A 22,370-nucleotide genomic window follows, 5' to 3' on the forward strand; every position below is an offset into this window, starting at 1 on the left:
TCATTAGTTCGACAAGTAATGATTAATTGGTATTAAACTATCAACTAATAGGTACGTTAATTAGCGTTATAGCTGCAACTATCAACTAATAGTTGATTGGTATTAAACTATCAACTAATAGGTACGTTAATTAGCAATATATTGACACATTAATGCGATAAGTTTGAACTATTGTAAATTACCGTGTAAATTACTATGCGCTATTTATACTATTTGATTATCAAATGGTTCTCCGATAGGTGGGTTTTTGAGGTATTGAGAATATTTTGAAGATGAGCTATGTCTTTCAAAAGTATATGATAACTTAGCGTATACAACACTGAGCATGAAAGAGAAGCGTTTATAATGGTAAGATAAAAAAACATAATGATTTATTACCAAAAACATAATACTGAGCAAAATCAAAGGGGTGGTGAGCAAATTAAAAACAAAAAACAATGATACATATGACTAATAATCAAAAGGGTGTTGAGCGGTGTTCTTATTGTGGTGTCCAAGCTTCTTGCACCTCCCACACTTCATTGGTCTTCATTCTTCCCCATTAGACTTAATCCTCTTAACCCTTGGCCTGCCATCTCTTTACCATACCATGCATTGTAACAGGAAATATCCATACCATAATTCTTTTTTAAATCATCAACTATCTGAATTAGTTTAATGTGTGGATTGGACCGAATTTGCTCAACCATCATGGAACACACAATCTTTGAGGTCATCATCCCAGTTTTACGTTCTCGATTGCCACCGGTGCATGTGTGCTAATTATTTAATGTCCGGATAACAAAATGGCCATTAGCATTGCATATAGATGCATGAACAAGCCACGGACCTTCGATATCCTTCTTAATGCAAGAAGCTGTTATCCTTTTATGCTCATTTGCGACATACTCAAATTCAAAACCCATCACAACAGCATACTTGCATGGTTTAAGCCTGAACTCATCCGCTCCACCCTCATAATCCTGACCAACATGACTAATATAGCTTTTCCAAGAATGCGATAAATACATCTTAGCATTAGGTATTTTAAATTTCCCCAAAAACTCATTCCTATCAGTGTGCATTATACCTTCAGCCAAAAATGGTTCTGTAATACGAATATCTTGACTAGCATTGCCAATTTCATTTGATTCTTTTCAGATCACCAATATATCAACAAAATATGTGTTCTCCTTCGGGCATGTGCAATACACGCACATCCATGTCACATTCCAAAGGACAACATGCACATCCATTCATAGCGTATGTAAGGTTAAATGAATCAACTACCAAATCATTGAACCTTGAGCTAACCCCTGGTTGCACAATTCAGAAAATGAAGTGTGCTAAAAAATGGGAATAGAAGCAGTAATATCATTATGGGTACATCTCCCAACAATGGCTCCTTCCATGAAGTCCTACATAAAAACATAAATTGGAAAAATTAGCTATACACGAGATTACCAATGCAAAATGTAAAATTATATCGATCAATACAGAAAAACTAAATGGACCAGGGAATTCCTGTTTAGCAAAGTAGCAGAGAAGAAAGCAAAAAACAACCTATTCTACAACAACTTATTTATACCAAAGAAGGTATATTAGTTTATTAGTTGCTTAATTTTTGTCTCGTTTATTTTTTTTTCAAAATTGGTGTAAAACATGACTTTCATAAGCCTTACACACCCAAGCAAAATGCACACAGCACCAATACTTATTGGGGCATTTCATCGAACATGTGTAGGGCAACTTTCAAATCTTCAAAAACTCAACCCAACTTCTTTAGTGTGCATCTTCCAGTGTTATATCTTATCAATATAAATGAGCATTAATGAGAGAAGGAATAAAAATGAGGAAAATGAATTAGTGCTAGGACGACAAGTCTTAAACCAAATCATGTACACAAGCACCGCTCCATTAAAACTCAAAATAACAATTGTACATGGCACCTAAAAAAATGCATCTGAATAGTTATTTGAAACCCACAACAAAATAACCAATTCTAATCCCTTTTCGAACCCAGATTAAAATCGACAAAACTACAAAAAGCATTAACTTTATGATAATTATCTGAAACCCCATTAAGCACATTTATGTCTAAACAACAATATATCACAATCACTATAAATGAGGTATAAGTATTTATCACAACGTACCACAGATAGCAAGGTGGACGTTGTAGAGAATCTCGATAAAACCTTCTAAACGTACCAGCCTCAAGCCTTCGAAAATAGGAAATAAGTCTAATTATCCCACATGATATCAATATAAAATAGTGAAAACAACCACTAATTGAAATGGATAAGTCCATTCAAAATTCGAAATTGAGGATCACAAAATTCAAACACGGGAGAAGAACCATACGGTCCAAACATGGAGAAGAAACCATACGACTTCCTACAAAATAGGCCATGTACAAAAATATATCAACCTAAATGAATATATATGGAATTTAATAATTAACATTTTAAATTAAAAAAAACAATAATAACATGTAATCTAAATAAATATAAAAATGCTGACATGGCTATTGTTTAGGCGTCCTAATCAAATTTCAAAATAAAACCAATGTTTGATCTATAGACGGTTAGAAAAGTGCATGGGATTCTAATTTTCCCCTTAATAATTCATCAACAGTATTTTGAACCAATGCAAAGTTATCGCTGAGTTTAAGAGGTAGGAAAGAAGTACAAAAATGTGGGCATAATGAATTTCTCATTATACTTTTAACATGTGCTTCATAAATAGGGTAAATTACATTTTGCACCTTCAAGTTTGTATTCAATTGCAACCTCATATAATATCTTTAAAATATTTCAATCTCATACATTTATATATTCTTTCATTTCAATTTCCATTAGAAAATTTGTTAAATTAACTATTAATTGATGATGTGGTAACAATGAGTTTCACATTTGTGCTAACGTGGCCACCAAATTTGTGTCACATGGCTAAACAACTAATAACAAAAACTAATTTTTCTACAAATATTTTTAAAAATTATAATTTAGTTAGGATATTAAAATAATTAATTAAGGAAAGTGAAAAATACTTAAAACCATATACTCCCCACGAGCAAGGCTTGCAACCACACCCTGCCCCATCACAAACTCGAACTGCAGGGCATCCACGGAGACCAGGTTCTGATATCGAAAACTCCCTGACGAGCTTCGACTTGTCGACGATGCAGACAAATTTCTTACAAGCACCCTCCACCATCTTCTCCTTCAAGAGGGGCCCACCTCAGCCTTTGAACAAATTGAAGTGGGGATCGACCTCATCAGAGTCGTCGATCGCGAGATCAAGAACAGTGTGCGAATCAAATAATGATAGATGAAATACACACTAGAGTAAATACGAAGTTTAACCTTTGGCTGGAAGTGTTGGGATCTAAAAGTCTTTGTCTAAATAGGTTAAAGAAAAAATATAAAGTGTTAGAGAACAATTCAGAAATAAATAAAAATAACAGAAATAATAGAACTAGAAATTCTAATACTTTATTAACCAAAAATACTTGTTATACATAATGAAATGTAGAAATAAATACAGGAATTAAAATAGTACTAACTTGATTAACCACAAGTAAAGGCTAGTATAAAAGCTATGTCTTTCGAACAGTATTTTTGTCCCACTCTTGTGCTTGTGGTTCTACAACGTCTGCTCGACCAGGATACAACCATCTAATTCCACAACCCGCACTGGATTATAGAATTCTAGCGAATTATTTTGTGTGTTTACTCTCCGAAAATTTAGTGCAGCAAAGAAGGAAGAAGAAAAGATGATTTCTTTTTTTTTGGGAAATTGAGATTACAAATATATAAGTTGTTTCACACTCTTTCAAATACATGTTGAACTTATTTGAAAATACACAACTCTTTCTAAAAATCATGCCTCTTAATCAAAACGTTTTTTAATTAATATGTTAATTAAAAAACTTAATCCAAAATTAATAATTTTAACTTACAAGGCCCAAGGCCCTTGTCCTGATTAATTAATATTAATTATATTAGGCTATATTTTACAAATCTAATCCACACAACCATAAGACCCAAGCCTTCAATCCATTTCCAAATGATCCAAATCCTAACTACTAATGTAGAAGACAAAAAATATATAAAGGTCCTTGGGAAGCCTATGTTCCCCGATGTGGGACAAGGAGCCTCAAAACTCCAACATGAAATGCAAGTTCAGTGGGAATGAGGGTCTAAATGACAGGGTGAGGATTGGAGATCAGAAAGTACCAAAGAATTAACGCTTTCATTATCTTGGATCTATCTTACAAAAGAACAGAGAATTTGATGAAGATTTTAACATAGAATACAAGTTGGATGGATGATGTGGAAGAATGCATCGGGTGTGTTGTGCAACCCTGGTATGCCAATAAAGCTAAAGGAAAAAAATTATAGAACAACATTAAGGCCAACAATGCTCCATGGCACGAAATGATGGGCTGTCAAGCATCACCACGTGCAAAAAAATAAGTGTAGCGGAGATAGAGTGCTCCATTGAGAATGTGTGGCCACACGAGAAAGGCTAAGATTAAGAACGAGGATATCAGAGGTAAAGTAGAGTGATCACAATTGAACTTAAGAGAGAAAATCGGTTAAAGTGGTTTGGACATGTAAACCAAAGACCTACATATGTTCCGGTTTGAAAATGCAATTATGAAATAGGTGCTCAAGCCAAAAGGGATAGAGAAAGACTTCGAAAGAGGCTTTAAGGAAAGATATGGAGTACTTCGAGCTACCAGAAACCTTAGCGCAAAATTGAACGCAGTGGCGTTCTAGGATTCATACAGCCAACCCCATTTAGTGGGATAAGACTTTGTTGGTGTTTATAATTCTGCTTTGACATTAAATCCAAATGTGATTTTTGAGTTCATTGATTTGCTAGAATCATTTTCCAGCGCGAAGATTGAGCTGATAATTAAAAATCTGAACTATTTAATCTGATTTTAGTTAATTAGTGTTTGCTTAATTTATTGTTCACAGATATATTTGGATTTTCTTAATCAGTTGTTCGGAGAAGCCAACTAAATTATAATTTTTTAAAAACATTTATAGACAAAATAGTTTTGTAATTAGTTGTTTGGTCTTGTGGCACAAGTTTGCCAGTTATGTCAGTACAAATATGGAACCAACTATTACCACGTCATCACTCAATGGTTAGCTTAACAAATTTTTGAGACGGATGTATGACATTGAAATGAAATAATAAGTAAATCTATGAGATTAAAATGTTTTAATGATGTTGCATAAAGTTGAAATTGAACACAAACCTGATGGTGCAAAATGTAATCTTTTTTAGAAATCGAATGGATTCGGTCTTATACATACGCAAGGAAGGTAATCAAAAAAGAAAGAAGATGGGTAAATATTTTGTTTGGTCATGTGGCATAAGTTGGTAGTCACGTTAGCACAAATGTGGAACCTAGTGTTACCACATCATCATTCAACATCTAACTTAACAAATTTTCTAACAGTTGTATAAAATTGAAATAAAATAATTACTAAAATGTACGAGATTGAAATATCTTTAAAATGTCATATAAGATTGTATTTGGGAGGGATCAAATGTAATTTAGCCCCATAAATATTACTAGATTTTTAAGAACCTTTTCTTTTTCTCTTGGTCGCAATTTTTGGTAACCCTAAGTACAAATTAGATAAGACCTCACATCATAGTGACGGAAAAGATTTTGACTGTTATATTGCATAATATAGTAGTCAAAACTAGCATTTTTTCTATTATACTGCATACAACATGAAGCACCCACGATCACCTACCCCTAAAGCTAAGGAAGACCTATATACTATGCTTTAGTCAGTTGATTTTCATAATTCATGCACTTTACCTAAGAAAAGTCCTCCAAGTGTTTGTTTTGATATAAAAGTATATTTATACTAAGAAGCGAGGGAGGGAGGAATTGGTTTGAAGATAAACGCTTTTATATCATCCAAAGTGCTTTAACTAAAATTTTTGACATAAAAGATTAAAAATGTTTCTAAGTTACAAAAAACTCTTCAAGTTCTTCTTCCATGAAGCACTTGATATAAGCTTCTTCAAGAAACACTTTAAGTGTTTTTTCAGAAAATTACTTGTATTTTTATTAAAAATATAATATTAATTATAAGCGCTTCTGAACGGAAATGTTTTTCATAAAAGCATTTCTAAAACAGATAGAAAAAGAAGTTTGTAGAATTAGATTTAACCTATATATTTGGCATGGCGACTAGCTGAATGATTCATATAATGTTTTTTTTTTTTGGTACAACGGAGGGCAAAGCCCGGCAAGCAAAACAAAAAAGTCAGGCAAGAACAGCCCTAGGAAGGGCCCTGCCAATAGAATCAGAAACTAGAAAATTACTAGCAGTGGTAGGAGGAAAAATAAAAACATGAAGGCCTAGGGATAGCCCATGACCCAAGTCGGCCATGTGATCGGTTGAAGCATTCTTTTCTCTATAGATATGAGTGACTTCACATTTCCAATTTTTTTCGATGGCTTCTTTACAGTCAATAATGAGGTTGTAGAGCGAGTGCGAATCCATAATAGGTTTTTGGATCAAACTAACAGCATCCCAAGAATCACATTCGAGGATCACATCCCTGCATCCCTCGTCCCAAGCTATAGAAAGGCCCATGAAAACACCCCAAAGCTCAGCTTCCATGATGGTTCCTCTGCCCAAATTAGCAGCAAATCCCTTAATCCAATCCCCTTCAGAATTGCGAATCAAACCTCCAGCACTTATGTGACTAAATGGGTCATTACAACTCCCATCTGTATTGATTTTATATCTACCAATTGGCGGGTGGATCCAATGGATTGAGATGATTTGTCTAGGAGGCTTACTAGAAGAACACTTGTTGGCATCATACCAATCCCTTGCAAATTGAAAAATGAACTTCTGGGGAGAGACAGGCGGTTGTTGGCCATCATTGAAGACAAGATTGTTCCTCCCTTTCCAGCAATACCAGACAGTTGAAGCAAAGATAAGGTTCCAGGGTAAACCATGAATGGTAGAACAGTGTGTCCTAAGGTTTATGGCCATCCAACTCTGGAAATCAAGAGCAAAGGAATGGGCAACTTCAGGAGGGATTCCAACACCATTCCAAAAGAATGGTCATTTAGTACTACGATCTAGTGGTATTTCTCTTCACTTGTAAGTGAGATGTCTTAGATTTAATTTTCGCCAAAGGCGAATTTGAACCACATTATTCTTAACTCGTTGTAAAGCTAAACTCACCCTCCTTCCCCTTAATATAGATAATATCGTTTTTTTCAAAAAAAAAAAAGAAAAAAAAATTACGGAAGAATTGGTAACACCAATTGTTTGTGTGATAGTCACTCGAACACAATTAAACTAGTGCCACACCTAAACCCAAAGCTTGAAGAACTTAGGCATGCTAATTGCTAGCTCATTTGGTGAGACATTGTTAATTAATAAAACTCAAATATAAATATACCTCTGCTCCCACTTTATAGTCAAACCAATTCTTCAAGCCAGAGACTTCTTTGAAGATTTAATTTTGCAACCCTCATTGGATCGTTCCCAAGTCCCAATCTACAGAAATGGCTCCACCTGTGGCACAAACCATCACCGACCCTTCAAGCGTCACTGATTTTGTTATAAGCAAAAGTCATGGAGTAAAGGGTCTTTCAGAAATGGGACTAAAAGCCCTCCCCAAGCAATATATCCAACCCCTTGAAGAAAGAATTACTACTATGAATGTTGTGGCCACAACAAACCCTGGAGAGTACATTCCCATTATCGACATGTCCAACTCTGACGACCCAAAAGTTGCAGAAGCAATTTGCAATGCAGCGGAGAAGTGGGGATTCTTTCAACTAGTGAATCATGGGGTGCCAATTGAAGTTCTTGAGAATGTGAAGGAAGCAACTCATCGCTTCTTCGAGTTGCCAGCCGAGAAGAAGACTAAGTATTCGGTTGAGCATTCGGCCTCAAAAAATGTCCGGTTTGGAACGAGCTTTAGTCCTCATGCAGAGAAGGCTTTGGAGTGGAAAGATTGGCTTAGTCTATTCTATGTGTCTGAGGATGAGGCCTCTGCATTCTGGCCTCCTGCATGCAAGTAAGCACTACTAGTATCTACTCTTTACACCACAACATTAAATCAAAATTATTTGTATATATACATACATACATACATACATATATATATATATATATATGTTGACCATACTTTCTCTAGTATGATCAATGAATTATTGTAATACATATAATTATATTAGTTCAGCCGAGAATCATTAGTGTACGTATGATAGTCGTATTATGTCATCGTGACGGCGGATCGATCTGCTCATATTAAGTCATTTGTTAGATCTTTTTCATTTCCAAATACCCATCATGAAATGGTTATACCTGACATGCTAGCATGCATGATAAGGAGAAAGGACGATTTCACTTAAATCTCTCCTATGTATTAGTCTCTTTTAACACCTTTATAATGTACTTACAAATTTAATTATCGTATGAGCTAATATATGCATACATGCTTGTAGGGCTGAAGTGCTGGAATACATGAAGAAGACCGACATTCTTACAAAACAAATCCTAGAAATGCTAATGAAAAGACTAAACGTGAAAGAACTGGACCAAGAAAAGGAACATCTTCTAATGGGATCCAAGCGGATTAACCTTAACTACTACCCGGTGTGTCCAAACCCTGAGCTCACGGTTGGAGTCGGCCGTCACTCCGATGTCTCAACACTCACAATCCTCCTCCAAGACCACATCGGTGGACTTTACATCCGCGGAACCGATGAGAAGAGCTGGGTTCATGTTCCTCCAGTGAAGGGGTCGTTGGTGATCAACGTAGGCGATGCACTGCAAATAATGAGCAACGGACGATACAAGAGCATCGAGCATCGAGTCGCAGCCAATGGATGTAAGAACAGAATTTCGGTTCCCATTTTTGTCAACCCAAGGCCATCGGATTTGATCGCTCCGCTGCCGGAAGTTCTTGCAAGTGGGGAGAAAGCAGTGTATAAACAAGTTCTCTACTCTGACTATGTCAGACATTTCTTCCGCAAGGCTCATGATGGGAAGGGTACAATTGACTTTGCCAAAGCATGAAGTTATTACCATGCATTGTGGAATGTTCCGTTGGGTGAATAAGTTTAGCGATCAAGGTCTTGCTAAAGAATAAAACAATTTGTTGACTACGCGTGACATTCGTGGAACTTATCTTCGTAAAAGATGTTGGGTGAATAAGTTTAGCGATCAAAGTCCTATTAAAGAATAAAACTATGTGTTAAGTATGTGTGACATTCGTGGAACTTATCTTTGTAAGAGATGTGATCAACGATGTAATATCTTTATTAAATTTGTTATTTAAGTAAATGTGATAAATTTGTAAGTCTCATTTTCTGATCATGTCAAGCACTTCCAAACGTGATATAAATAGGTTGCATACGTTTTAATTCCCTGAACAAACTCATATTATATGTATACAACCTGAGCTCAGTATACAGAAAGAAGAAGAAACACCACACATGCTATAATTACACCTCAATATCTCTCCGCAACATCATGTGGGGAAGTTAAAACGCATGGCAACATGTGATAAGTTTGAAATGCCACAGTAACGTCTCGGGATGTATAGGTATAGTCATTCTCCTCTTCCTTCGCATCACATCTTTTAGTTGAGTTGGAATCGTAAATTCCCAACCACCAAAGCACCAACAACAAACAAGAAGGTAAAAAGGTAACAAGAAAGAAGAAGATAAATATATCACAACTTCCAAGTTGTCTACTATCTTTCAAGCAGTGTCCAGTACATGGAAATCACTCATTTAGCAGAAAATCCAGAACCCAATTCCCAACCTAGAAAAACCCAAATCGAATTCTAATTCAAGGAACTCATACTCTTCAATTTTTGTCAATGCGATATATAGATTTCTGTCTAATTCATCTTGGAGATATCTTAACTTCTTAACAGGCTAACTCCGTTGGTCACATCTAATAAGAATAAACACTTATCAAACTGACTTTCCAAGTCCAGTCCAGGATCGGCCGCCATTATAATTGTATTGAAACATATGATGATAGAAAGCTGCAATCATTTTAAATATGCATGCCATATAAGTGACTAATATAACTGTTTGCATACACAAATCATGGGCAGTAGCAGTAGGAATGAAGACACAATGCAGTAGCCATACAGTACATTCACATTATTAACACCATTGCTATTGTTTTTCTTGAACAACACCATCTCATACTCAATTATGTATATACGAATATAAAATAATTAACATGTAGAAGAGTGCTTTATAACTTTTGAATACAATGCAAAAGCTTCAACATATGTTACATACTGGGAGGTTAATATTAGTGGTCTTGTAAGTGCTTAACTTGCTTTCATCTAAATCGGATAGAAAAGCATTTTCCAACTTAAATAAAAACATTGATGTGGGATAAGTTACAATATAACAACAAAAGTTGAACCTGCAACTAGTCCTCTTTTCTCACTGACCTTAAAATCTAGGTGCTTCATCACGATCGCTAAGGTCCTGAAGATTATACTTATAAATGATGTGTCCTACAACCAAGTTGGTTCGTATGAAGCATACGCTAAGGTGAGGAACAATAAGAGACACTCATAAGGATATACACGATATATCTTAAACAACACAATAAGCTCAGTAGGATGATTGTAGCCTAGACACTTCTTAGACAGACCTGCCATAAAAGGATGTATGAACTGATAAGACAGACCAGCTCAGTTGTGAAATAAGAAGGGATATGAAGCAAGGAAAACCTCCATCCATTTTTTTTTCATTTCATCTGTTACCGCAATATTAACCATAATAGCTATACCATATTTTCTTCGCGTACGCAGAAAATAACAAGTGAAGACTTGTGAGGGTTTGATATCCTCCAATCCAGAAGGGAAAAGGAACATTGAACAGGGAGAACTTCTGTATTACTACTAAGCTGTCAACTTGTAATAACATCGGTATAAATAGATGATATCGAGCCCCTGAAAAACGGAGCGATAACCAACATTCTAAGAATCTTAGTTCAATAACTCACTGAAACATTTTGAAGTCTCAAGCAGAGCAGCATATAACTGTTCATTAACATTCATTCACAGCAAGCATTTTTCAAAGTTTAAACAGAGCATAAACCGATAAAAGAGAGTCAATCTAGGATTTATGAGAAGGTTAATTTCGGTCCCCAAATTCATTAAGCCCCATCTGTTCTTCCACAAAACTAACCAGAGTCAGAAAGAAGTAGAACAGGCACTATACCGAAAGCAAAGAGATGTAGCAGAACCTCTGCTTTACTTTTCATTTTTACAAGATAAAAGTCGGTTAAATTTACCAAAATAAACTACTCATCTAATTTTCAGATTCGATATGAAATCACCTGGTTCATTGAGTCATCATCCAGTCTCCTTTCAACTGTGAAAATCCTTCCACTAGCTACCTCAACCATTCAGAAAGCTTCCGTCAACGACCCCGAAAAGCAATGCATTCCTTTCATATGGGACCATCCCCAATTCCAACAAAGATATCATCTTCTCCTTCAAAAAACTCCAGCCCTCCCGTTCCACCACTCCCACTACCCCCCCTCTTGAGAGAACTTGCCCATGTGACCTGGACAGAAGGAATACTGCACATATTCCTTGTCAGACTGCACGCCACCTTTACAGCAGAAGGAACACATGCTCTGATGTATTGCAGCATGGGCAGCAAGCACGCCACCTTTTTACAACATTTGTTTATTGCATGCAATTGTTTAAATGCATGCGTGTGTGTAAGATGTATATAAAACAACAACTGCTATTACAGCAGTTTGAATAATTATACAACAAAACATTAAACTTAATATGGTATCAGAGCGAAGGATTTGCTCTGCTCTGCCTTCACTCTTCCGCTGCTATACTGTGATCTGTTAATGCAGCTGTGCAGGACTTCTGCGTTGCAGACCTCACAGCTCCTAACGGCCCTGCAGGCTACTCTTGCAAAAGCCCTGCAACAGTTAAAGTAGATGACTTTGTTTTCTCGGGCCTAGGCGTTGTTGGCAACACTACAAACATCATCAAGGCTGCAGTCACCCCTGCATTTGCTGCTCAGTTCCCTGGTGTCAACGGCCTTGGCATTTCACTCGCGCGTCTAGACCTGGTTGTTGGTGGAGTCATCCCATTTCACACACACCTAGAGGTTCGGAAGTCCTAATTGTCATCGAAGGGACCATCTGCGCCGGCTTTGTTTTCTCAGCGAACACAGTTTATCTACAAACTCGTCGCTGCTCTGCCTTCACTCGTCGCTGCTCTACTTGTCACAGCCAAGCACAGCCACTGCACACTGCCCGCCGACATGGCAACTGACTCTTCCAGCAAACACACCAAATACGAAGATCCTAGCGATCCTCTTTATCTTCATCACTCTGATCAGCCTGGAGCGATCCTCGTCACACACCCTTTGAATGACGAAAATTACTCCACTTGGAGCCGAGCCATGGCCATGGCCCTCAATGCCAAGAACAAGGAAGGATTCATCAATGGATCCATTAAAAGGCCCGAGTCTGCATCCACAAGTGAATTCCAACAGTGGACTCGTTGCAACAACCTCGTGAAATCCTGGCTGCTCAACTCTGTCTCGAAAGATATCGGAGCAAGTGTCATCTACAACAATGTTGCAGCTGATATTTGGAATGAGTTGAAGGAACGTTTCTCTCACACAAACAGTGTACATCTCTTCCATATTGAACAAGAGATACATGGAAGTGTTCAAGGAAATTTGAACATTGGTGCATATTATACCAAACTGAAAAGTTTTTGGGATGAACGTGATGCCATGTGCACTCTCCCAACCTGTACATGTGGAGCTGCAAAAGAATTAATGCAGTTTCAGCAAAGTCAGAAAACCATGAAGTTTCTCATGGGCCTCAATGAATCCTACGCTGCGGTTCGTGGGCAACTTTTACTTATGGATCCCCTCCCTGTTGTCAACAAAGCTTTCTCACTTATTATTCAAGATGAGAAGCAAAGAACAGTTTCAATACATGCTCCTGGAAGGTCCTCAGTCACCGATACTGCAGCTTTCGCCGTGCGGGATAACATGCGAAACTCTGGTAGGAATTTTTCTCCAAGAAATTCCCATCTAAAATGTGGTCGTTGTGATGCAACTGGACACACTTCAGATACCTGTCGTGCACACCTCAAGTGCGACTACTGTAATTTGAAAGGTCACACCATTGATCAATGCCGCAAACTGAAAAAGGTGAAAGACAACAGCAATAGGGGAGATTATCAGGATCGCAGGGGTTCCAATTCCAAGGCGAATCATGTTGATACCCAGCCAACGCCTCCAGCAACATTTTCTTCGTCCTACAGCCTCACTTCCGAGCAATATCACAATCTGCTTGCACTCCTTGATAAGAGTCAATCCAACTCCACATCTAATCATGTCGGTACCACCTCTACTATGAATAACTTGTCAGGTAGAGTTTTTTGTGCTTCTGCTCTCTATAAGGGAAGGGACTGGATTTTCGATACAGGCGCCACAGACCACATGGTCTGCTCACCAAGCTTAATGACCACAAGTGTTCCGGTATACAATCGACAAGTGCACTTACCCAATCATGCACTTGCCGATGTCACACATATTGGCACAGTTCATCTCTCGAATGATCTCACCCTTCACAACGTGCTTTGTGTTCCATCATTTAAACTGAATTTAATTTCTGTCAGCAAACTTACTAATACCTCATCTTGCTTTGTCATCTTCACTGATAAAATGTGTCTACTTCAGGGCCAACGATCGGGGAAGATGATTGGGACGGGAACTGAACGAGAAGGACTCTACTACCTTGATAATGTGATGAAAACCAGGTGCAATTCAGCGTCAATTGTTGCCTCTTCCTCTTCTCAGCTTTGGCATCAACGCCTTGGCCATCTTTCCAACAAGACCTTACGGCATCTCTCTACTTGCATTAAAAATTTGAATTTTTGTAGCATTGATGATTGTTTGATCTGTCCATTAGCCAAACAAACACGTGCTCATTTTCCTTTGAGTTCTATCACCACAAAGGCTCCTTTTGAGTTAATTCATGTTGACATTTGGGGAGGTTACCATGTTCCCACTATCACAGGGGCACAATATTTCTTAACTATTGTGGATGATTTCTCAAGATGCACATGGGTTTATTTAATGAATCACAAATCAGATGCACGATCTTATCTCATCACTTTCATCCACCTTGTTGAAACACAATTTTCCACACGAGTCAAGGTTCTTCGTAGTGATAACGGTCCAGAATTTTTTATGACCCAATTTTTTTCAGATAAGGGGATTCTCCATCAAACAAGTTGTGTCTCTACTCCCCAACAAAATAGGGTAGCAGAGCGCAAACACCGCCACTTACTCAATGTTGCTAGAGCCTTACTTTTTCAATCTCATCTTCCTAAGAAATTTTGGGGTGATGCAATCCTCACTGCCACTTATCTCATAAATCGGACTCCCACTCCTCTTCTTCAAAGCAAATCACCCTATGAAATACTTCACCACAAACAGCCAGCGTATGCACATTTGCGAGTGTTTGGTTGCTTATGTTTTTCTTCCACCCACCACCATCGTCCCACAAAATTTGATGCAAGAGCCACACGGTGTCTTTTTCTTGGGTATCCATATGGCACAAAGGGATATCGAGTTTACGACCTTCACACGGGTAAAATCTTTATCTCCCGTGATGTTATTTTCCATGAACATGTGTTCCCTTTTTCATCTTCTGCTGCAGTTTCACCACTTGTGTTTCCACATACTTAAGATACTGCCTATGATGATCCTATCATTCATCCGTCCATTCTACTGGAGCAGGATTCCGTCGATCCATCCTCTTCTTCGCTGGTGAGTCCTGTTTCGGTTTCATCTCTTTTTCTTTCCACCTCACCACCTCGTCTTAAACGACCCACTCATGCACCTGGTTATCTTCAACAATATCACATCGACATCAACCTCCCTTCTCGGTCCGTCCCTTCATCTCACTCGGCGTTGACCAAAGCACCAGGTACTCCTTACCCTTTGTCTGATGTCCTCACATACGATCGTTTATCTGCTCGACATCGTGCTTTCACCACTTCCATTTCAGCTGCCATAGAACCCAGCTCATTCTCACAGGCTATACGCGACCCTCACTGGCGTTTCGCTATGGAAGAAGAACTGGCAGCCCTTGCTGCGAATAGGACATGGTCTCTGCAACCATTGCCCCCTGGCAAGAAGCCGGTTGGATGTAAATGGGTTTACAAAATCAAATTTCGATCCGATGGATCCATTGAGCGATATAAAGCACGTTTGGTTGCCAAAGGTTATAGCCAAATTGAAGGCTTAGACTATCGAGAGACCTTTGCTCCGGTTGCAAAATTGACTACAGTTCGTCTACTCCTTGCTGTTGCCTCGGTCCAACAATGGCACCTCCACCAGCTTGATGTTAATAACGTTTTCCTCCATGGTGATCTTGAAGAAGATGTCTACATGTCCTTGCCTCCTGGTTTCGGACGAAAGGGGGAGACACGAGTTTGTAAACTTCATAAATCTTTGTATGGGCTTAAGCAAGCCTCTCGTCAATGGTTTATCAAACTCTCTTGTGCTATTCGAAAGGCCGGCTATCAACAATCCAAGGCAGATTATTCATTGTTCATCCGAAACCATGATGGTAAATTCACTGTCCTCCTTGTCTATGTTGATGATATTATCTTGGCAGGAAATAACATACAAGCAATTGAAGATACCAAGTCTTTTCTTATGAAGCAATTCAAGTTGAAAGACCTTGGCCAATTAAGATATTTCTTGGGCATTGAAATTGCTCGCTCTAGCAAGGGGATCACCCTCTCACAGCGAAAATATGCCCTTGAAATACTTAAGGATGCAGGTCATCTTGGCGCAAAACCAGCCACCTCTCCTATGGAGCAAAACTTATCACTCAGAAAGGACGAAGGACAATGGATTACTGATCATTCCTCTTATCGACGACTTGTTGGGAGACTAATCTACCTGACAATCACGTGCCCTGATTTGGTGTATGCTGTCCATATTCTTAGTCAATTTATGGAGAAGCCTCGAACTCCACACTTGGAGGCAACCCAGCGAGTCTTACGATACGTTAAGCACACACCAGGGCAAGGTATTTTTCTTTCTGCGAGAAGTCCAATTCAATTGAATGCTTTTTGTGATGTGGATTGGGCCAGATGTCGAGACACACGACGTTCTACCACTGGATATTGTGTATTTCTTGGAGAATCTTTGATCTCCTGGAAAAGCAAGAAACAAAATACTGTGTCACGTTCTAGTGCAGAGGCAGAGTATCGCTCAATGGCAGCAACTTGTTGTGAAGTCACTTGGTTGAAATCTGTTCTACAAGACTTGGGTATCAAACATAAACGTCCAGTCAAGCTATATTGTGATAATCAAGCGGCACTTCACATCGCTCCGAATCCGGTCTTTCACGAAAGAACCAAACACATAGAGATTGACTGCCACCTTGTACGAGAAAGGGTTCAAAGTGGAATGATCGAGACATCTCACATCTCAACCAAGAAACAACCAGCCGACATCTTCACAAAGCCACTGAGCTTATACCAGTTTACAACTTTGCTTTGCAAGTTAGGAATAATCAACATTCATTCCAAACTTGAGGGGGAGTGTTGAGAGAACTTGCCCATGTGACCTGGACAGAAGGAATACTGCACATATTCCTTGTCAGACAGCACGCCACCTTTACAGCAGAAGGAACACATGCTCTGATGTATTGCAACATGGGCAGCAAGCACGCCACCTTTTTACAACATTTGTTTATTGCATGCAATTGTTTAAATGCATGCGTGTGTGTAAGATGTATATAAAACAACAACTGCTATTACAGCAGTTTGAATAATTATACAACAAAACATTAAACTTAATACCCCCTCTCCCTCAGCAACTCCATTTCCCTCTTCAACCTCGATGTCCTCACATTTCACTCTCTCAACATCCTCCAACTCAATCCTCCTACTCCTCATCCCATTCCCCATTATCTTCTTCGTATTCCTCGCCACGGACTTTGATTTCGTGCTCTTTATCCGCCCAGCAGGAATCTTCACCCTCTTCACCGGCATCTTCCCTTCAGCTCCATGACTCCCACTCCCCACCACTTCCTCATGCATTCCCTCAAAACCCACATTACCATCACCGAAATCGTCCTCATCGGAATCATCATCGGATATCACCACCACATTATCGTCTTTCTTGTCAACTACCTCCGACTCCATCTCCGAATTGGGGTCCATATACCCCATTTGAAAGTAGCCAAAACAGAAATTGTACTGCTCCTTTCCCTCCACTATCACATCCCCTGACGGCGGCTTTATCGCCACGCCATGGAAACCTTTCCTGCAATTCTGGCACCTCAAGCAACAATCTGCATACACCTTCTCGTACTCAAACATATAATAGCAGTACGGACACAGAGTCCAGAATGTCTTTCCCCCATTACACCCTCGGCCATTTTTCCCATTACCCACAATTCCTTCCCTCTCCTCTCTCTGTTTTCCGCTTTCTTTCCCTTCCTCAGACCCGTTTTCGAAATGGGTTTTCTTCTCCGGGTCCGATAGTACGGACCAGGCTTTCTTGATGAGCCACAGGGCCTCCTGAGAGAAAGCGAACCGGTTCTTGCCGGGTTTCAAGAGCAAGAGGGTCCTGAGTTTCTCGAACTGGGTCCGGATGAGAGTCGGGTTTGCGGGTCCGGGTCGGGGTATTTGAAGAACGGAGTACCAATCAGGTGGGTTTTGGCGGTTGGCGGCGAGCAGAACGTCGGCGACGGCAAGAATTTGGTCGGAGGCGGAGTTGTCGGGGTCGGATTCTCGAGCTTGAAGAGCGAGCTTGCGGCAAGTAGAGAAATCTCGGCGGCTGAGGCAATGGGCAGAGCGGTTGAGAAGTGTTTGGGCCTTGGACGACCCGCTGCCGCTGCTGCATTTTGCATGTTCCATTTTTTGTTGTTTTGTTTCTCTGATTTTTCAGGGATTTTGTGCTTTCTTTGTGGGAGAGAAGCGGAGTGGAGTGAGGGGGATATTCAGAGGGGGAGAGAGGGAATCCCGTTTTAAAGAGGAGGATTTTGATGGACACAAAAGGGCATGACGTTTTGAGGAGATTTGCCGGTTTTGAGCTGGAATTTGTGAGGGTATTTTGGTCATTTAGAGGAGTAATGCGCTGCATTACAGGTGGCACGCAGGGAGAGAGACGTGGCTGTTGCTTGGGGCACAAACTTCTCGTGCTTTTTGGTGCAGTTGGTGCGATCTGTGCTCAATCAGAAAATCAGATGGTGCGGAGACGGAGGGTTTCAAAATTTTCAATGGTATTGACTGTATCATCTGACCCCAGTCAGAGTGAGTCCCAGGTAATTAGCTAAAATTCTGACGATTGGTTTTTGAAATGAATATCAACAACATATCGATTATATGTTTTTACGAATGTAGTAATACATATAAATGACAAAACGATGGCATAATGATATATTAAAAACGGATCATTTAACAGTTGTATGCTGCTTTAAAATGATAGGACAAAGCTTAAATCCATATCTTGAACATTTTAACTGTGAAATCTTAATTTTTGTGTGTTTATACAAAATATCTAACGTCTAAAACGTCAGAAACATCGGATGCATTGGACCACCATTGAAAATGCCATTCATGTTTCTCCAATAAAAGTTGGATTGGAAGCAGCAGGAGAGTGGAGGGAAGCTGCCGCTAATTGTATTTGTATAGCAGAAACCTGGTGCCCTTTAAATGTAATTTATTAAGTACAACAGGTAGACATGGCAGACAGATAACGTGTTGAAGGGGTTTCCAAGTTATTAGAAAGATAACGGAAGTGAGTTGCTTCTTTCTGCTGAAAATAAAGTATAACATAAAAATAAAAATAAAATAAAAAAGTGAGAACCTGCAAAAGACCTAAAGACCAAAAGAAAAATTAAGAAACATTTTGCATTGTGTTGGAAATGATTTTATAAAAGGTCTTACCCTCTAAGTTTAACTTTATCAAAATTGTTATTGCAACACAAAATTAACTCAAAAATCAACACTTTAATCAGCCCGTATTTCTGCTGTTTCGGTAACTGTTACTTCTACAAAAAAACTTCCATATAAAAGAATCATCTGTCTCTGTTGGTTTACCGCCAACAAACTAGCATTACTCCCGCAGTCGAGCTCTATCTTAAATGGTGATGGCCACGCTTAGATTGCATCTTTTTCCTCAACCCCAGCACCCAGTAAGTATATGTCACTGTTGTAGCTACTACAGATACACCAATGTAGACGCATATAGTTGTGGTACAAACATAAATGTACCTGGAAAATGGATGTACACCATAGTTTCCAATGTAAGTCAAGTTAATGAGCTGTGTACTCAATTTAGCTATCGAAATGTCTTCAGCAGCAGATGCAAGGAAAACTAATATCTACTTTACAAGTAAACATAAGCTTAGATGGCGGGTTTATCTTAAATTAGTATGTCACATACAAATAGAATTTAGGGATTCATTTTATTTATCTTTGATCACCGAATATTTTTTTTCCGGTTACAACTCTCATTGTATGTCATCATGTGGATTGCATAGATAAGGTCTTAAAGTTTCATACTTCTTGACAGATGACTCTTTTTTTAAGTTCTTTATTTTTCCCCAGTCATTCTTCTCTTTCGACTCAATTCTTTCTAGATGTCTCACCATTGCCCTATATAAATTGGTGTCATATATTTTCCAACATCTTACCAAGGAGTTCGCTAGTAGAATATATAGATGATCACAGAATTTTTTTATAACAATCAGTTGAAACTAATACAAGCTCTTATTTAATTTAAGTGAGACTTACTTTGGGGAAAAGACGCTCCAAACAAAAAGATGGCTCCTCATTATCAGCAATACGATGGTGTATGCTGTTAGCAAAATGGAGTTCAACCCCAGCGGAACCAGACAAGGGAAGCCAAGCATCAGTTTGAGGAGATGTGTGGAATCTGCATTCACGAGAGATGGGAGATAGCCTGTGTCCCTCACAGAGACATACATCACCATGCTAAGGATAAATAACATTGGGGATGCATAGGTGATAATGAACATTAAAATTCCAGAAAGTACTGTCGAGTGATTTGAGATTCCCTAGCAACGAGTAAACAATCAAAATTAGACCCAAAAAATACTGCAACTGTACCCCAAAAATACATTTTTTTCTGCATATAATATAAACCATGTCAGGGTAAGGATGTACCATAAAAGCTCCCGCAACATCAATAGTAGCTAGTGAATTGCTGTTACCCAGAGCAAAATGGCCGGCCATTCCCAAAAAGTACAACGCAGCAATCTATAAGAACAAATGTAAAATGAAGTATTAGTGTGTGAAATAAATCGGGCTTAGGGAATAAATAACTGTACAACATAATTGCATTTAGTGACTGGACCGGTCTATAATTACATTGACTTCAACACAATACTGAAATCAGTTTTAACTCAAAACAAGAGGTTATTGAAACTGACCTCAACCCATTGCTTCTGATGCAGGCCACTATAAGAAAAATACAACATGCTGGCCAAAATTTGCACAAGTAGCAACAATATAGTCATTGAGTTAATTGTTTGTTGAAGCAGCAGTTGCAGAAGACACCAGAAAGAGATGTATTCCCACCCAACTAGATACAGAGATTCTCTTAATTTCACCAGCAACTAGATACAAGAATTACATTGGTCTTATACTCTGGGCCAAATTCTCTAGGGCAGCAAATTAAAGTTTAATCCTCTTGCATTGTAATGGAATCTGAGGAAGCCCATTCGATTCAAATAATCATAGAACACTGTAAACAGACAATTCAATATATAAATTACCTGGTGAACAGTGTTATGGGTGGACAAGAAGTCATCAGAGATGTTATTTTTCACGCCAATGAAAAGAGCTAAGGAGTCAGTTTCTTCATAGGAGGACCCTCCGTGATTACCACTCTCAGTCATGCCATGGTCACTTACTACAACAGTGGTAGTCAGCATATCATGTATTTATGTACCAACAGTTTTACACATTAACAGCTGTTTTACATTATACAACTGGTGCCTCAAAATTAAATCCAAAAAATAAAAAAACAGCTTAAGAAACCCTACAGCTGGGAATGCATGTTACATTTTTTCTTCTGTGTTAAGCTTCGTTTTCTTTTTTTAATTTATGTCAGTTCTGGGGATTTTTCAAAACAAGGTAGGTAAAATGCTGATCAGTTATTGCTCCCTACATGAAAAACCCATGATCAACAGCTATAGATTCATGAGACATGATTAAGAATCTACGGTCAACAAGAAGAATTAGAAAAAGAGAAATGACAAACCAAAAGTGTCTGTCCTTCATCATTCTTTTGATTTAGTACACTATTCATATGAATCATCTTCACCACCTCATCCATCTCTCGAAGTTTTGGGGCCATCAAGGCACTGAAATGATCAAACAAATGTACCAAAAAAATAAGATCGTTGAATCAAACAAATGAAAATTCAACAGAAATTAGGAAAGTGGAACATCTGTTGCGCCCACCAATATGTCCAACATGATCTAAGCCCAAATAGTGGAGAATCTGAAATGTAGGTTCAGTTAAAAGTGAAAAATGAAGCAATGCCCCCAAGCAGAAACCAAATTTATCATTCAAGATTACTTTAAATCAACATAATGCATGTACGTGGATACTTTGACTTTTCCAAAGAGGTGATGATCAATCTAAATCGTATACATTCACAGTAGGATTTTTTCATCATAATGGAAGTACTACTTCAAATATTTCTATAAAACAAACTTGGAACTACCCTGTAAAATCAGTTTGTGAGTGAAACCCACAAAATGCTGGGATAGTTATCAAATTGACAAAGTAAGAGTACAAATATTCTTTACAACAATAATCATCATACTGTTGCTCATAAGGTATGCTAGGAGTGCAGGACTAAACATCACTGTCCAGTTACTCAAAAAGATAATTGCTCCACATTATGGGAAGTTGAGGGATCAAGACTCATACATTTTTAGTTTGTGGACCAAAGCTCCAATTGGTCCAAAATTCTGGAACCATTGCTCCAATTTTTATAATAAATCCAAAATTTTGGAAACGTTTTCTAAAAAGAACATATTCCAAAAGAATAGAAAAATTAGGGCTGGTCAATAACATATTGCAAAATGACATGTGAAGAACGGTTTTGTAAAACAAAAATGTTGGCATTTTTATGATTTGAGAATGCATTTGGTAGTTTTAATCCGAGAATGATTTGTAAGAATGAAAACACGTCTTACCAATATCAAAAATGTCAGAAAAAAAAAAATGTGTACTTCATAGTAATGGTGGTGGAAGAGATAGTGGTTGAGACGAGAGTGGT

The 22,370-nt window shown here is 38.4% G+C and overlaps 4 protein-coding genes and 2 pseudogenes across 5 annotated transcripts; 3 read left to right on the forward strand and 3 right to left on the reverse strand.

Annotated features, from left to right (window-relative positions):
* Positions 1-421: 421 nt before the first annotated feature.
* On the reverse strand, positions 422-2,069 carry LOC148690634 (uncharacterized; annotated as a pseudogene). Its single transcript, XR_015957207.1, has 2 exons — positions 1,666-2,069; positions 422-1,397 (listed from the first exon to the last, which is right to left on the reverse strand). The product of XR_015957207.1 is annotated as an uncharacterized LOC148690634 (transcript).
* Positions 2,070-7,549: 5,480 nt separating this feature from the next.
* Positions 7,550-9,351, forward strand: LOC137724892 (feruloyl CoA ortho-hydroxylase F6H1-3-like). The gene is made up of 2 exons (XM_068463546.2): positions 7,550-8,067; positions 8,498-9,351. The coding sequence occupies exons 1-2, from the start codon at positions 7,550-7,552 to the stop codon at positions 9,069-9,071; spliced, it is 1,092 nt and encodes a 363-aa protein (XP_068319647.2). The 3' UTR covers positions 9,072-9,351.
* Positions 9,352-11,375: 2,024 nt separating this feature from the next.
* LOC137731290 (uncharacterized) lies at positions 11,376-18,082 on the reverse strand. The gene is made up of 3 exons (XM_088685197.1): positions 16,924-18,082; positions 14,957-14,962; positions 11,376-11,575 (listed from the first exon to the last, which is right to left on the reverse strand). Exons 1-3 carry the CDS (start codon positions 17,965-17,967, stop codon positions 11,483-11,485), a joined length of 1,143 nt encoding a protein of 380 aa, XP_088541323.1. The 5' UTR covers positions 17,968-18,082; the 3' UTR covers positions 11,376-11,482.
* LOC148690635 (auxin-binding protein ABP20-like) lies at positions 11,894-12,282 on the forward strand (annotated as a pseudogene).
* LOC148690636 (uncharacterized) lies at positions 12,323-14,195 on the forward strand. The gene is made up of 2 exons (XM_088685390.1): positions 12,323-13,448; positions 13,760-14,195. Exons 1-2 carry the CDS (start codon positions 12,323-12,325, stop codon positions 13,795-13,797), a joined length of 1,164 nt encoding a protein of 387 aa, XP_088541516.1. The 3' UTR covers positions 13,798-14,195.
* An 867-nt stretch (positions 18,083-18,949) lies between the features above and the next one.
* Positions 18,950-20,686, reverse strand: LOC148690637 (GPI ethanolamine phosphate transferase 2-like). Its single transcript, XM_088686145.1, has 4 exons — positions 20,508-20,686; positions 20,242-20,334; positions 19,849-20,132; positions 18,950-19,326 (listed from the first exon to the last, which is right to left on the reverse strand). The coding sequence occupies exons 1-4, from the start codon at positions 20,592-20,594 to the stop codon at positions 19,188-19,190; spliced, it is 603 nt and encodes a 200-aa protein (XP_088542271.1). The 5' UTR covers positions 20,595-20,686; the 3' UTR covers positions 18,950-19,187.
* Positions 20,687-22,370: the final 1,684 nt, after the last annotated feature.

Source organism: Pyrus communis, chromosome 15, assembly GCF_041283825.1.
Source record: "Pyrus communis isolate YQ-2024b chromosome 15, ASM4128382v1, whole genome shotgun sequence".
Classification (NCBI taxonomy): domain Eukaryota; kingdom Viridiplantae; phylum Streptophyta; class Magnoliopsida; order Rosales; family Rosaceae; genus Pyrus; species Pyrus communis.